At 44.1% G+C, this 14,054-nt stretch overlaps 1 protein-coding gene across 3 annotated transcripts in view; it reads left to right on the top strand.

Annotated features, from left to right (window-relative positions):
* Rasgef1b (RasGEF domain family member 1B) overlaps positions 1 to 14,054 on the top strand; it is a 497,192-nt gene that overhangs the window by 480,639 nt on the left and 2,499 nt on the right. For 2 of the 3 annotated variants that reach the window (XM_060380990.1, XM_021661366.2), the window contains 9 exons: positions 89 to 304; positions 771 to 845; positions 2,423 to 2,518; positions 2,627 to 2,729; positions 5,171 to 5,250; positions 6,215 to 6,310; positions 10,964 to 11,059; positions 11,472 to 11,595; positions 12,485 to 12,557. In XM_060380990.1, coding sequence (XP_060236973.1) covers positions 89 to 304; positions 771 to 845; positions 2,423 to 2,518; positions 2,627 to 2,729; positions 5,171 to 5,250; positions 6,215 to 6,310; positions 10,964 to 11,059; positions 11,472 to 11,595; positions 12,485 to 12,557 — 959 coding nt within the window. The remainder of the gene's footprint in view (positions 1 to 88; positions 305 to 770; positions 846 to 2,422; positions 2,519 to 2,626; positions 2,730 to 5,170; positions 5,251 to 6,214; positions 6,311 to 10,963; positions 11,060 to 11,471; positions 11,596 to 12,484; positions 12,558 to 14,054) is intronic. The other variant, XM_060380991.1, reaches the window with a different exon arrangement.

The raw sequence follows: 14,054 nt of genomic DNA, 5'->3' as shown, positions 1-14,054 counted from the left end.
TCTTGGTTGTGTGTAGTATTCATTTTGCTGGATGACCCCCGGAAAGGAACACGCAGCACGGGAGGGTCACGTGTGTCTTACTTCCCAGCAGACATACCGGAAGAACGTCCAGCAGATGATGCAGAGTCTGATCCGGAAACTCGCCGCCCTCAGCCAGTATGAGGAGGTCCTGGCCAAACTCAGCTCCACAGCCACAGACCGGCTTACGGTTCTGAAGACCAAGCCCCAGTCCATACAGCGTGACATCATGACCGTCTGCAGCGACCCTTACACGTTGGCCCAGCAGCTGACTCACATTGAGCTGGTGAGGACCTGTGGTCTTCGCCCTGTGCGGCTGCAGGTGGTTTGCTTTGGCAGCCCCACTGTGTTTGATCTATCAGGAGAAGGGTCAGAGCAACCCAAAAGGGAAACAGTCCACAAAACCAGCTGAAGCATGTTTTCTTTGGGCATTTGGGTATGGGCATTTCTGATATCCTGCAGATTTACTCAGAGACACACAGGAAACAAGATGGAAGAACAGGGTTTATGGACCTCCTTTATCTTCTGCCTCTAGTTATTTTCCTGTCACTGTTCGTTCTTCAACTGTCTTATGAAACATTGACCTAAGGAAAGAATTGCCTGTTTACATCTTGAAGATGATGAAAGTATTCGGGGTTAAAAGCTTATCTTATAATCGGCTTTAAGAACGTAGGGGTGGTGCCAAAATGAATAGAGGGGAGTGAGCATCTGTTTTCTCGTTTTGCAAAATATGTTGTTGGCTTCTCTTTCAGGAGAGACTCAATTACATTGGCCCAGAAGAGTTTGTTCAGGCATTCGTGCAGAAGGACCCTCTGGACAACGATAAGGTAATCAGTATCAAGCTGTTTGTTTTTGTGTTTTTCATTAGCTGTGTGTGATTCATCATAGCTTTTCTTGGGCCGGGTCTGTGTGTGCTGGAGTGCCTGTACAATAGTCTTATCCCATCACTTCCTCCTTGTTGGGGAATTTAATAAGCCCTTCCTGGCAAGCAGATACAAGTGTTGATGGAAGCAGAAGATAAAAGCATAATGGTTTTAGCAGATTAAGCCAGAAAGAAAAATCAAAGAGCGTGGTCTGCCCGTGATTCAGCAGCAGGGGCAGGGGAGGCAGGATGTACGTCCCGCTAGCACAAGCAGAGTTCTTGTTCGTCTGGCCCCTCCCTGTCAGTGAATCCGACATGACAGCATCATGGTGAAGCACACACAGAGAACATGGTACCCAACATACACTGTTCATGTCATGAACACATGAACAGTTTTCCCCTTCTACTGTGACCACTGGAAGCATTTCAAATCGTTAGGCCATCTGTGGCTGTTTCACCTACTGCTGAAGTCCCTCTGGGAGACGAGACCACAGCTGTTTCCGTCCTTAGACTAGTTTCTCTCAGTATGGGAAGTGAAGACTGTGTTTTTCGGTATCAGGCTAGTGGACTGTTCTGCTTGTGTCTTCTGAAAGGAAGGAAAAAGGGATTAATGAACCTCTTCAAGCTTGGCCTTGAACTCCAAGATAAGAGTGACTTCTGCTTTTGAACAGTGTGTCACTCCCCCTACTCAAGAGCGTGGTAGTGGAGATCCTCATTTATCTTCGGGTAGATGACGCTCCAAAATTCTGTCTCCCAGCTTAAGGCTAGGAGAGGGTTTTCTAGTCCTTCAGCCTCTTAGCTTCTCCTTTCCATGTTGATCGCAACTGACATTTGCATCCTCTTGGGTGTCCCACCATTGTTTGAGGATGAAGCCCTGTTTCAGTTACATTTGCTGTGACAAAATATCCTAATGATGAATAACTCAGGGAAAAGGGCCTTATTTGGCTCACAGTTCCAGGTTCCAGGCCACCAGGAAGTCAAGGTTGGAACCCGAGCAGCTAGCCACATCGCAGTCAAGGACAGAGAGAAACATAAATTTCAGAAAGTTCTGCCCTTGTTTATTCCTAGGATGAGTGGAGCACAACATTTTTTGCTTTCTTATGTAGTTCTCTAAAAATGCGCATAACAAGTTCCTCAGAAATAGAACGTTTATGTTTAAAGGGCTGGGGGCTGGGGAAGGAGCAGAGAGGAATAAGTGCAGCCAGGCCTGTTTGCTTAAGTGCTTCTTGGCTGTGCTGCCAGCCCTGCCTAGAGAAAATGGTGCCACCATTTCCGTGTTCCGGGGCTTCCTACATCCGCTAACAGTCAAGACAGCGTCCTCCAAACTTGCTCACAGGCCAGCCGGATTTAGATAATTCCCCACTCAGACTTTCTTCCCTGTGATTCTGCTTTGTGTCAAGTTGACAGTTACAGCTGGCTAGCAAATCCTTCTTTGGGTCTGAGGGCACATGCCACCCAGAGTCCCAGCTTCCTGGGAGGGAGGGAAGGGCACCTTCCTGGTGTTTTCTCAACCCTCATTTGTCCGTGCTGCTTTCTCTGTAGAGTTGCTACAGCGAGCGGAAGAAAACGAGAAACTTAGAAGCTTACGTAGAATGGTTCAATCGCCTGAGTTACTTGGTTGCTACAGAAATCTGCATGGTGAGAAGATGCAATTTTTTTTTTTCTTCTCAAATCCAGTTTTTCTACTTACTTTCTACCTATTGGGTCTGTGTGCTGGGTTCCTGCTCACTGTCATTTTCCTCACAGCCAGTGAAGAAGAAACACAGAGCGAGAATGATTGAGTATTTCATCGACGTGGCTCGAGAGTGTTTCAACATTGGAAACTTCAATTCCTTGATGGCAATAATCTGTGAGTATTTTTTTTTTTTTTACGAGGATACTAGGTTTTATGGGGCTTGCGAAATGTATCCACTGGAAATCGTTCTTTCATGAAAATTGCACCCTTTTTAATCCGGAGTTATTGCAGCGTGTTCGAGTGCTTTATGCAGCCAAATTGGCGTGGACATGCATCATCTTTCCTTCGTGAGCTTGAATTCACTGGATACTGTTAGTTCATTTTTCCTCAATTAATATCCATCCATAAAAGCTGAAGAGTGAAATACTTGGCCAAATAAAGGATTTCTAGAGGTGTCTGGGCAGCTTGTATACCAAGCATTATGGGAATGCTTGACCTGAGGTTACGTCCTACCATTCCCTCAGCATTAGCCTGAGAAACCAAATGTTTTCTGCTGCCCGCGCTTCTGTAAGAGCTTCAGCTCTCAGGATTGTAGTCCACCAGGTCTCTCCAGTCGACTGCTGGAGTTTTATTGACCAACACTATGTTTCTTTCTGTGCATTTTATTCACACACACAGCAGCAAATCTCTGCAGCTCCCTCTTAATACTTGGTGGCCGTCTTATATGCTCCAGGCATTTAGTAAACATTTGCATAAAAGAAGAGTCGGGTCATTTTGAAGCTGGAGAATCTTCCTGATTTAGTTTCTTAATATTTATCCTGATAAGTCTCTTCACTAACCCTTTTCCATTTTGTTTGTGTGTCGCCTGCCTTTGTCTTCCCGATAAATACGCTGACTCTGTTTGACTCCATGAAAATAGTGGACAGAGTGATCATCTGAGCTCAGGGATGGTCTCAGTGATAGAGGATTACTTAGTTTTCTTCACCTACCAATCAGAAACTGCCAAGGCAAGCCATAGTATGGAAGAAAATATTAACATAGAGCTGACAAAGAACTTGTAAACATAACCCATTCAGAACCATGCAGCTGCATGTGATAAATAGCCGGGCGTAATAAGTATATAAAAGGAAATAATCAAAACTAGTTGCACTAAATATTACCCTTCGGGGTAAGGGGCATATGGATTGCTTATACAGGAATAGAGGGCGTTTAAAAAGTTCTATTGCTTCAGTAACTGGCAGTTTCTTATTACACTAATCAAAAACCTGCCCTGTAATCCAGAAGTTCCAACTCCAAGATATTTGCCCCATAAAAAGGGAGCACTCCTACAGAAAGATTTGTGCTGGGGTTATAAATGAAGCTTTATTCCTAAGTGGCCCCAGCTTGGAATGAGCCCAAAGGCCCATTTGCAAGAAAACGACTGAGGGAACCGTGGTCTGTTCGTACAGTAAATGCTCTTGAGCAATAAAGATGAATCACTGAAACATACATAACCTGGATAAGTTTCACAATCACCTGAGCCTTTACCAGGCCAGGCATGAAAAGAGCATTTGCTATGTGATTGCACTCATGCGAAGATCTAGAACAGACAAAGCTACTGTCTGGCGATAGGTCACCCTTGACCACTGTTGCGATTTCTGTAGGAGGTGGAAGCTGACCAGAAGTGGGTCTAGGAGAGCTTTCTGGATGAGAGAACGTTCTGCCATAACTTGATTGGAGTGGAGCTATACGACCTTGTAGACCTATCAAATTTATCTCATTTACATTTTAAGATTTGTGTATGTGTCTGTGCATTTTGCCTCAGCTAGAAATCTCTTAAGGTCATTAAACATAGAGCATTGGCATGAGATGAATATGCGTACTCGTTTAGGTCCATGTGAACTACTTTTCCCCTGCAGAATCTTACCAAGCAGCTGTAGTATGTGGGTTCTCACCGGGGGAGGCAGTGTGGGATGCTGGGATCATATGCGAATCATGGGTAACATTAGGATAACAGGAAACAGGTCAGCACATGACAGCCTGTGGCCCGGACACCAGCTGTTTTGTTTTGTTTTTCTAATGGCCGGTGACCTAACTGGAGTTCTAATATTTGGAAGTGATAGGAAAAAAAAAATAGTTTCTAACATATGAATATCCGTTCAAGGTTCAACATCTTGTCCTATGACTTTCATGTTAACAGGTGGGAGATTAAGGAAGGAGGATCTGGAATTCAAGTCTTGACTCCAAAGTCCCCGACCTATATGAAGTCCTGCCTTAGAAAACCAAAGCCAAACAAACAAGACATATAAACCTAAGCGTCTAAGTATAAGATTGATGGATTGCAGCCATGGCCGTTTGTTTACGTAGTTACCGTGGCTGCTCTTGTGATACAACGTGGCAGTGTCGTGGTCCCACAATATGGCCTACCCATCCTAAAACATTCACTGCTTTCCCCAAGGGATGTGCTGAGCCCTGTTCACAGCTAAGGAAATGTGAAATTGGAGGCTGTTACCACTAGTTGCAAAACTCACTTACCGATGCTGAGTAACGTATGCGTTTTAGAAGAATACACTAGGATGGCTTCTTACATCTCTGTTTCATTTTTTCTTCCCTTCATGTGCATTTTAAACGGGAAGCTGGTATGAATATGAGCCCGGTCTCTCGACTAAAAAAAACTTGGGCCAAAGTGAAGACTGCAAAGTTCGACATTCTAGAGGTATGTGAAAGTGATGACTTAGTGTTGCGTGGATAGAGCATGCCTGGGATTCCAGCACACTGAGGCAGGACGATTATGGATTTTAGGGCAGCCTGGGATGACTAGCAAGGCACCTGGAAGGTGGAATTTAGCTTTATGATGCTGCCTCTTAATCAGATAGTACCATCAAAGGAAAAAGGCTTTCAGACCCAGAAGTAAGAAAGGGATTCAGGCTGGAGTAGAGAAAAATAAACCGGGTTTGGGGCTGGTCCTCCTGAAAACAGAGGTGAACATTATGGAGTAATTGATGGAAGAAATGCTGACTTCTCAGTCGCATGATTTTATATGCCAGAAGAGAACTGGACTCCTGACCAATAGAGAGAGGTCTGCTTCTCACTTAGCGCTGTGTACTTCTTCATGGTATCTTTAGCTCCTTCAATTGGAAATAATACACTTTCTTTCACCCAAATTGCCCGAAGTGGAAATTTTTATCAAGCATATGTTCTTTTATTCAGATTCTCTAACAAGGTTATTTTTTGAAAAATGACATGTTTTCATTGTTTATGGATGACTGTTAGGAAATGCAAAAAGCAAAGTTTTTTTTTTTTTGGTTTGTTTGTTTTTGTTGTTGTTTTTTAAGTGTTGTATCATATGTGTGTCTGTGCCCTGGCCCATTGACCATCAAGTGGGACCAGAAACTTTTCTAATGCCAGGGTTTGGATCTCTCATGCCAATTTTAGGCACAATCTCAACAATTACCTTAAATGGATTTGATTTAGCTTTGACATTATCAAAGTTCACATACACTTATAAAAATTAACCGCACCTCAGGAAGGAAAACACTTGTGTTATATTTGGTATGTGTGTGTGATGGATAAATCATTACTTCTAACGAGTGCCCTAATTAACTTACTTTGACTTTGTATGTATAGTTAAAGGCCTGGTCTTGTAAAAGTGAGTGGTTAATACCTTTCTCTTTCCACAGCATCAGATGGATCCTTCTAGCAATTTCTATAACTATAGAACAGCTCTCCGAGGGGCGGCGCAGAGGTCCCTGACTGCTCACAGCAGCAGAGAGAAGGTATGTTGTGAGCAGTGTGTGTTACGTGTTATAGGCGCGCTATGTTTTACACTGATGTGGTGTGAGCTTCCACCTGGCATCGTCTTCGCCGGCTCAGACTGTAAGGTGGCCTTAGAGACCTCTTACCCCTGACGCGTGAGGAAGAGGGACCTAGAGCGGTGTCCAGCTGTGGACAGAGAGGAGTGACTTGGAAAGAACTTCGCAGTTGTTCATTGATTTGTATTATTCACATTCCCGATGTGTTCTGTGGTGTCTCTTAGTTATATTTCAGGCAAGTAGTTAAGTCATATGATAAGGTGACTAATAGCATTAGAAGGTAATTTAGTTTAACAGGAAAAAGACATTTAAGCTCTGCATAAGGTGGCTCACGTAATGTAACCTTTTCTTTCAAAAGAGTTAGCTTACCTCCCACAGTTCAGTCATTTATTCTCAGAAAGTAGGTTACTTGAGTTAGCATTAGGCGTGCTGCTACTAATTGCATTTGTAGATGGCCCGGAAAATACAGGGGCAATGGCTAAAAAAATTAATGATCCTTTCCTCTCTCCCCTGCTCATTAGCACCACCCTGGTTCTACTGAGTTCTGGACTCTGAGGGCCCTGCTGGCACACGTCCGTCTCAGTTCCTCACAGAGGAGGGACATGCTGTCAGTTTGACAGTGAAATACCCAGTTATGATACCCGTAATGCTGATTGCTTAGTGGCAGCTACTTCAGTTCTGTCCCCAGGTTAAACAGTGTTTTCCACCAGTTTGAAGAAACGGGAGAACAATGTCCCCTGACTTCTAAGTCACTTCCCCACAGAATCATCAGGATGAATGAGCTAAGACAAAAACCCCTCCTTTTAAAGACGTGACACTTCTTCCACCACAGAAATACCAGTTCTGATAAAATCCGAGGAACACTGCAAATGTATTAACTTTGAATTTTTAAAGGAGGAAACTTCCAGATGCCTGACGGTTTGCTAGGTTTTCTGTTCTTGCTGAAAAGGGCTAATCGGAAGTGGGTTGAGCTCCTGGATGAGGATGAACAAATGTTGGGAGGACCCCGACATCCTGAAGTGGAGGATGCAGGGGAGCTATGGGACACCTCAATCTCCCTGTGGTGGACACTAGACTCACCACACAGCCCTCAGTCAGGGACGGAGGAGGCTGGAGAGAGAGGGCTGCAGCTCTGACATCAGCCACCAAGGGACGTCACTTGTGCAATTTCAGCAGCTGTTCCCTGCATCATTTTTAAAAGGCAGCTCTGTAGTTTATAGGTTGTATGTACTTTGGAGCTGACAGAGCAAGCACAGTCACAACTGTTTCAGGAAGTACACTGTTCCTTCTTCACAACTGGCTGCAAAAGATAAGAAAGAAAAACATGCCTGGTCAAATCTATCCCTTATTAAAAAATGAGATTATTTTCCTTATTTTGAGCCGAGGGAGTACTTTATTTGTAAGTAACTGCCCATTTTACAGTCTCCCTGGCAGTCTATCTCGAGTCATGGTCTTTGATCTTTTCCAAATCTCAAGTTTATGCGGAGAGAGTGGCACATTTCCAGGAACCTGTTATGGAGGAAATCAAATCTGTCTTCCATACGGGAGTCCTTAAGTGCTCTCCTAACTAGTTTCCCTCCCTGTGGTGCTCGACTCTCAGTTTTGAGCCAGGCCTCACGTGATTACGTGCTTTTCAGTCCCTTTGCTCGTCTATTTGGTTTTCTGTAAACCTGGTTCTCCCCGTTGGCATCTGCTTCTGGACACAGAACTGGTAATCCCTTAAAGGACCAAGGCTAGTTCTGGATTATGAGTAGCTTACCTTTCCGGCACTAGGGTTTGAACATGGAGTTTTACGCCTACCAGACAAGCCTTCTACCATTCAACTCTGACATACCCCCAGCTGTCTGTTCACTGTTTTGCACTATTTTGTTTTTGAGGACTTCATCAGGTAGCCCAGGCTTCAGCTTGCAATCCTGTTGTCTTGGCTTCCCTAGTAGCTGAGATTACCAGGCCCAAATGAATTCAGAATACACACACACACGATTTATCTATATATTTAATGTGTACATACATGTACATGAGTACTCTGTCTGCATGTACACCTGCATGCCGGAAGAGGTGATCAGATCATTTTATTGATGGTTGTGAGCCACCATGTGGTTGCTGGGAATTGAACTCAGGACCTGTGGAAGAGCAGTCAGTGCTCTTATCTGCTGAGCCATCTCTCCAGCCCCAGAACTCAGAGCATTTTTCAAGGGAAATTTGTGATGTAGCTCAGTTGGTGGAGTCCGTGCCTTGAATACCCCAAACAGTGGCGTTCAGTTCTCGGTACTACATAGAACCACATGAGGCCATACATGCGTGAAATCCCAGCACTCAGAAGAATTAGACAAGTTTGAGATTATCCTTGGCTACATAGTAAGTTTGACCAGTAATATATGACCCCCATATATATGTATATTATACACATAACAAATATAATACATTATATATGTAATAGTTTATATATGGCTACTTGAGACTTTCGTTCTCCCACTAATGATAGCGGCAAGACCCAATAGAAGACACACTTTCTCTCTTTACTTATCTGACAAAGACCTCGAGCTATTATGTTCTTCTCTTCTTCACTGTTCAGTTCCTTGTGCAGAGCTGATGGGCACTCTCGTGAGTGAATGAGAAGCTGAAGTCTGAGATTCTCCTTTTGTCATGGGCATGAGAGATAGAGCAGCCCAGCACCCCAAGTGAGGCTGCCCGAGTCTCCACGTTCCTGAAAGAATGACTCAGTTAGTCGTAGAGCATCTTGTAGGGACACTAAGTGCAAAGCTCACAGAAGGAATTGTTCTGCCTCCCACGGTTTATAGGCCATGACAAGAACTGTAAGGTTAATCTGAGCACCAACACAGGCCAGTAAATGAGGACCGCAGCCCGGCCCCAAGGACTGGAACAGCACAGAAGCTTTTTGTTTAAAAGCCGTTGCACTGTAAACTACTGTGTCTTGGTTTTCATTGTGCCCCGGTTGCCCTGGGGCTGTCACAGGATACGTGCTTATTGTCTTCCAAGTGCCTGTGCGCCTTGGATAGTACCAGACAGCAGACCCAGCCAGTATCTACGTGAATGAGCACGGTCACGCTCCGGTGGAACTCTGTGGCCACTGTCGTTTTAAATTTCACATGATTTTTCATGCACCCCGAAGTATTATTCTTTGGACGCCCTGCCCCAGCCAGTTAAAAATGTAAGGTATATGTCTCCTAGGTCATACCAAAAATAACAACACATACATTTAAAACAAAACAGAGCCCACAAACAAAAGCCTCACATTTTGCCAACCCCTGGGTTTTATTACTGGCCAATCGTGGAGTCAGTTTTTAAACTGATGTCTGATGGAGTCCATAGTCCAGCACTTCCCCGTTAGTTCTAGCACTGTGGAAGGAGAGCCAGGAACTTCGGAGGGAGAAGGAAGAATATACACTCTTTGCTAACTCTGCTTTAGGGGCTTTGCAGATGAGCAAAGAAAAGACAGTCAGGGGGTGTTAGTGAACCTCAAGGTAAAGGGAAATGTGACTATTTTCGGGGATCAGTGAGACAAAAATTCAGGAAAGGTGTTTTGGCTTTTTGAAAATGACTTCAGGGGAAGAAATATGAATTTCTCTCTGGACGTGAATTCATGCTTACTATTTGTGTGTGAGCCGGAAGGTTTGTTTTTCCATTCATGACTCATGAGCTTGGGAGACTTCAAACTCTTGATCTTGGGGGTTTCCAAATTTCCCAAATAATCTGTTTGATGAGTTATTTACATTGCAGAGCTTTTTAACATTCAAATGCGTTGCATTTGGAAAAAAGTGAAAAAATATTGTATCTGAAGTTTGATCTCTGCGATGGGTGTGGTTGGGCTTAGGGTACTTTTAAAGATTGCTACTTTAGGTTTGCTATCAAAGTACCACCTCATCAGACCAAAGATCCAGGGCCAAGAAGGTATCATTAGAGAGCCATGCTGGCTTTTGAAGTCTTTAATTTTAGTTCACACATTTCCATCCCCCCCTCACTTGTGGCGCATCTGTCTAGCAACAGACAATGCCAGGTTCTTCCGGGGGGCTTTTCCAGGACACACGTGCTGACTTGTTCTCTCACACTGCCAGGCTCCTTCCAACAGGAAATTGTAGCAACTGTTGCTCAAAACCTCCAGCTGTCCCATCTTGAGCAATGGCTTCAAGGGTAAAATATAAAATGAAATAAAAACCGACCTCATCTGAAATGTTAATATCTAAGTGGTGGAGTGATACAGAGCACAGCAAGGAGACAGATCATGCACCTTTAGGACTGCTATAACTAAGGGTTCGCTGGCAGCATGGAGAGTTCCTTCAGGGACTTTCGTTTTGGCAAGAACCTTTCAATTTTATCAAATTAAACATTGAAGAAGCTAGGAAAAACTGTGCAGAAAGCATCCACCCATCCACTTGCTGATAGCACTAATCCCTCCTGGGCTCAGGTGTGGCTGGCTTTTGCGTCCAAGGCTGAGCTATGACAGGCAGGAAGGGTTACAGGAATGCACAGAGCAGGGTACCTTAATTCACTGCAGCCCTCCGTGCAGCCCAGGTTAACACTGCTCCTTAACCGTGTTTGTCACAAGCGTTTAAATGTTTTATTTACCCAGACAACCCTGAATCTGTTTCTTTCTAGATTGTGATACCATTCTTCAGTCTCTTGATCAAAGATATTTATTTCCTCAACGAGGGCTGTGTCAACCGTCTTCCAAACGGCCATGTCAATTTTGAGGTGAGTGTAATGAAGCATGTTATGATTATCAGAGACTGAATCAGGCATGGGGGCCCCTCGGGAGGCAGAGGCAGGAGGATTGATCACCTCCAGGCACATTCTGCAGCTCGGGACAAACTTGGCCATTGCCCTGCTGTCTGTAAGGAGCTAACAGCACCAAACAGCACAGTAGCTGTGCCGTGTCCATCCCTCTTCCTGTCTCCCCCCACCCCCCAGCACTGTCACTTGGGAGAATGTGAGTGAATCTTACCTTCCCTAGCTTGCAAATACAGTGCTTATTAAATGAAGACGAGGAGATGATTCAGAAACTGGGTGCATTTAGAATGGGATTGTGTCTCGCAAAGCCCATAGTGCTTGACAGCTGCCCTTGACAGCTGCCCTTGACATTCTTTAACTCTTAACTCTCTTTCAGAAATTTTGGGAACTGGCCAAGCAAGTGAGTGAATTCATGACGTGGAAACAGGTGGAGTGTCCGTTTGAGCGGGACAGGAAGGTCTTACAGTACCTGCTGTCAGTGCCCGTGTTCAGTGAAGACGGTGAGGCCTTTAGCTTGCACCCACCCAAATACCCCCCAAACCTCGTTAGAAATGCCTGTACTTGGTTGCCTCTCACATAGGAAGCTGATCCAACCTTTTCTTTCTGCTGCACAAAAAAAAAAAAAAAAAAAAAAAAATCTCATGATTTACTCCTGAAATGTTTTCACTTTGTAATCAGCCAGACACAGTACATTTAAACATCCTTCCTAAGACCTGTTTCTGCAAAGTGAGAGGTGTCAGTCAGTGCAGAGCTGCTGGAGGATATTTCAGAAAGTTGTGGACAGTCTTGACCCGTTAGAGCATCAATGGAGGCAGGAAAAAAATGCTGATTTTGCATAGGATGATGATTCACCAGTGGAGTCTGTAGAATACTTGGGGATTCAGCCTACTATTTGTTACCTCCTCATGGTGTCTGCAGAAATAGCCAGCAGCCATTTTCAATTCATATTCCCTGTTTGGGGTCGGGGGGACTTGATTGTTTCCCTCTCTGTGAATAAGATTAACAACAACTATTACAAGATTTTCTTTCTGATTTAAACACATGATTTCTATTAAGGAGCCGAGAGAGGCGGGGAAGAGGCAGGGCCCTTTCCCTCGGAAAGACTATAAATCTCAGTGCAGGACAGCACTGTATCATTTGCATTTTGAAAGCTTTTTGCCTCATAAATTCTTGGTTAATTAAGTGCCTTTTCAGCTCAGAACCCTGGGGTTTTGTTGATGGTCTGCAAGAAGCAGAGTGCTGTTCTATGTTCTTCAGGATAATTCAGTACAAGCGAAGGGTGTTCTGGAGGTCAGCCTCAAGTTGAACACGGCCTTTCCAGCAGTGGGTGTTAATGGTATCAGGAGAACGCTTCAATCCTAATGCCTTCTTTCCTTTGGTTGATTGTAGCTCTCTACTTGGCTTCCTATGAGAGTGAAGGACCTGAAAATAATATAGAGAAGGACAGATGGAAGTCTTTAAGGTGAGTCTCAGTGCTTCTTATAGCTGTACAAGGACATACAAAACATTGGTTGTGCCTCAAGCCAAATGTGTGCCTTGTCTAGGAGGGCCCTGCCTATCCACTCAGATCCATAGAGTCTTACCTTTAGTTCACAGAATCTTTGCAGCTTGGGATTCTCAGTGCCACCATTCAGTGTCATTCCCTTTTATTTTATTTTTTTTATACTGGCAGATAATAGCATGCCTGAAGTTCTTCCCTGATGATGTAACAGAACACGGAACTGAGATTACCCCATGGTATAGTAAAGCAAACAAATACATTGAAAAACCAATTTTTCTTTGTTCAGGCTTTACTGTAGAACAGTTCTAGTCTTCCAACGTTATTTGAGTAGGGCCACAACGTAAACACTGGTAAAGGTAAGATCAGTTAAAGCTGGGATATCACTGAACAGTCAGATATCAGGCCCCCTTGGTTTCAAAGAGAGAATCTGGACTTAAAATATAATTAGGTTTGAAAAAAAAAAAAAAAAAAAGTTGGCTGTTCTATTAGTATTTTCAAACAAGTTTGCAAGTGCTTCTATGTTAAGCACTTAAGAGATTTTAGCAGGTAGAGCAGCCAGGACATGACGTGAAACAGGGTGATCAAGGCTGGTTCAGACACACACTGAAGTCAACATAAATCTGGCAGGTTGGGAGGATGGGTGGAATAGCCCAGATTTATGATCTCAGCATTTAGGAGGCGAAGCAAGAGGAACTGAGAGCTCAGGGCTGGCATGGGCTACATGGTGAGACCATGTCTTACAAAAACAATGGAAAAAGGGAGAATTACTCCTTTATATGTTAGGATAAACTTTGCCTTCCGTGTTTCTTCTTTATAATCACCTTTTTGTTTTTGTTTCTTTTTTAACAATCGTGACCTTTGGTAAGACTCCTAGTATCTAAAATCTTGCTGCAGAGAAGTAGTTCTGCAAGGTACTCAGTATTTGTATTACATGTAGAATCCAGATATAGCCTAAAAACCCAAGCCTACCGTAATTCCCTAATAGCTAATCTGTTCTCATGCAGATCTGTAGTTAGGTTGCAAATCCGAAGCTTGACAGGAAAAGACCGAATCTCGTGACCTCTCCTCGTTGCTCTCTGCACTGTACACAGTGTACGGTGACCTGGAGATTTTATGGTGACCAAAGACTTTAGTAGGGGAACTAGAAAGCGATGGGAGAGGGACCATGTTGCTGGCTGAATGCAGACACGTGTGTGGAAATCCGTTTACAGTTGCACAACCTCAAACGTGCTCAGTAATGATGTTTTTCTGGTCAGAGTGTGCTTGAGGGTTGGAAGCCAGGTGTGTTGGCATCTTAGATCTTGGGAAGCTGAGGTAATAGAACCACAAGTTTGAGGCTAGCCTGACCTACAGAGTGAGTCTGAGGCCAGCCTGGGCTGTAGATCACAGCTCCCCCTGTCTCCAGAATACTAGTGGAGGAGCTGCTGTGATGGCGATGGCTTGATGGCTTGATGTGTG

This window comes from Meriones unguiculatus, chromosome 3 (genome assembly GCF_030254825.1).
Source record: "Meriones unguiculatus strain TT.TT164.6M chromosome 3, Bangor_MerUng_6.1, whole genome shotgun sequence".
NCBI classification, from domain to species: Eukaryota; Metazoa; Chordata; class Mammalia; order Rodentia; family Muridae; genus Meriones; species Meriones unguiculatus.
This window is presented reverse-complemented; position numbering and strand designations above follow the sequence as displayed.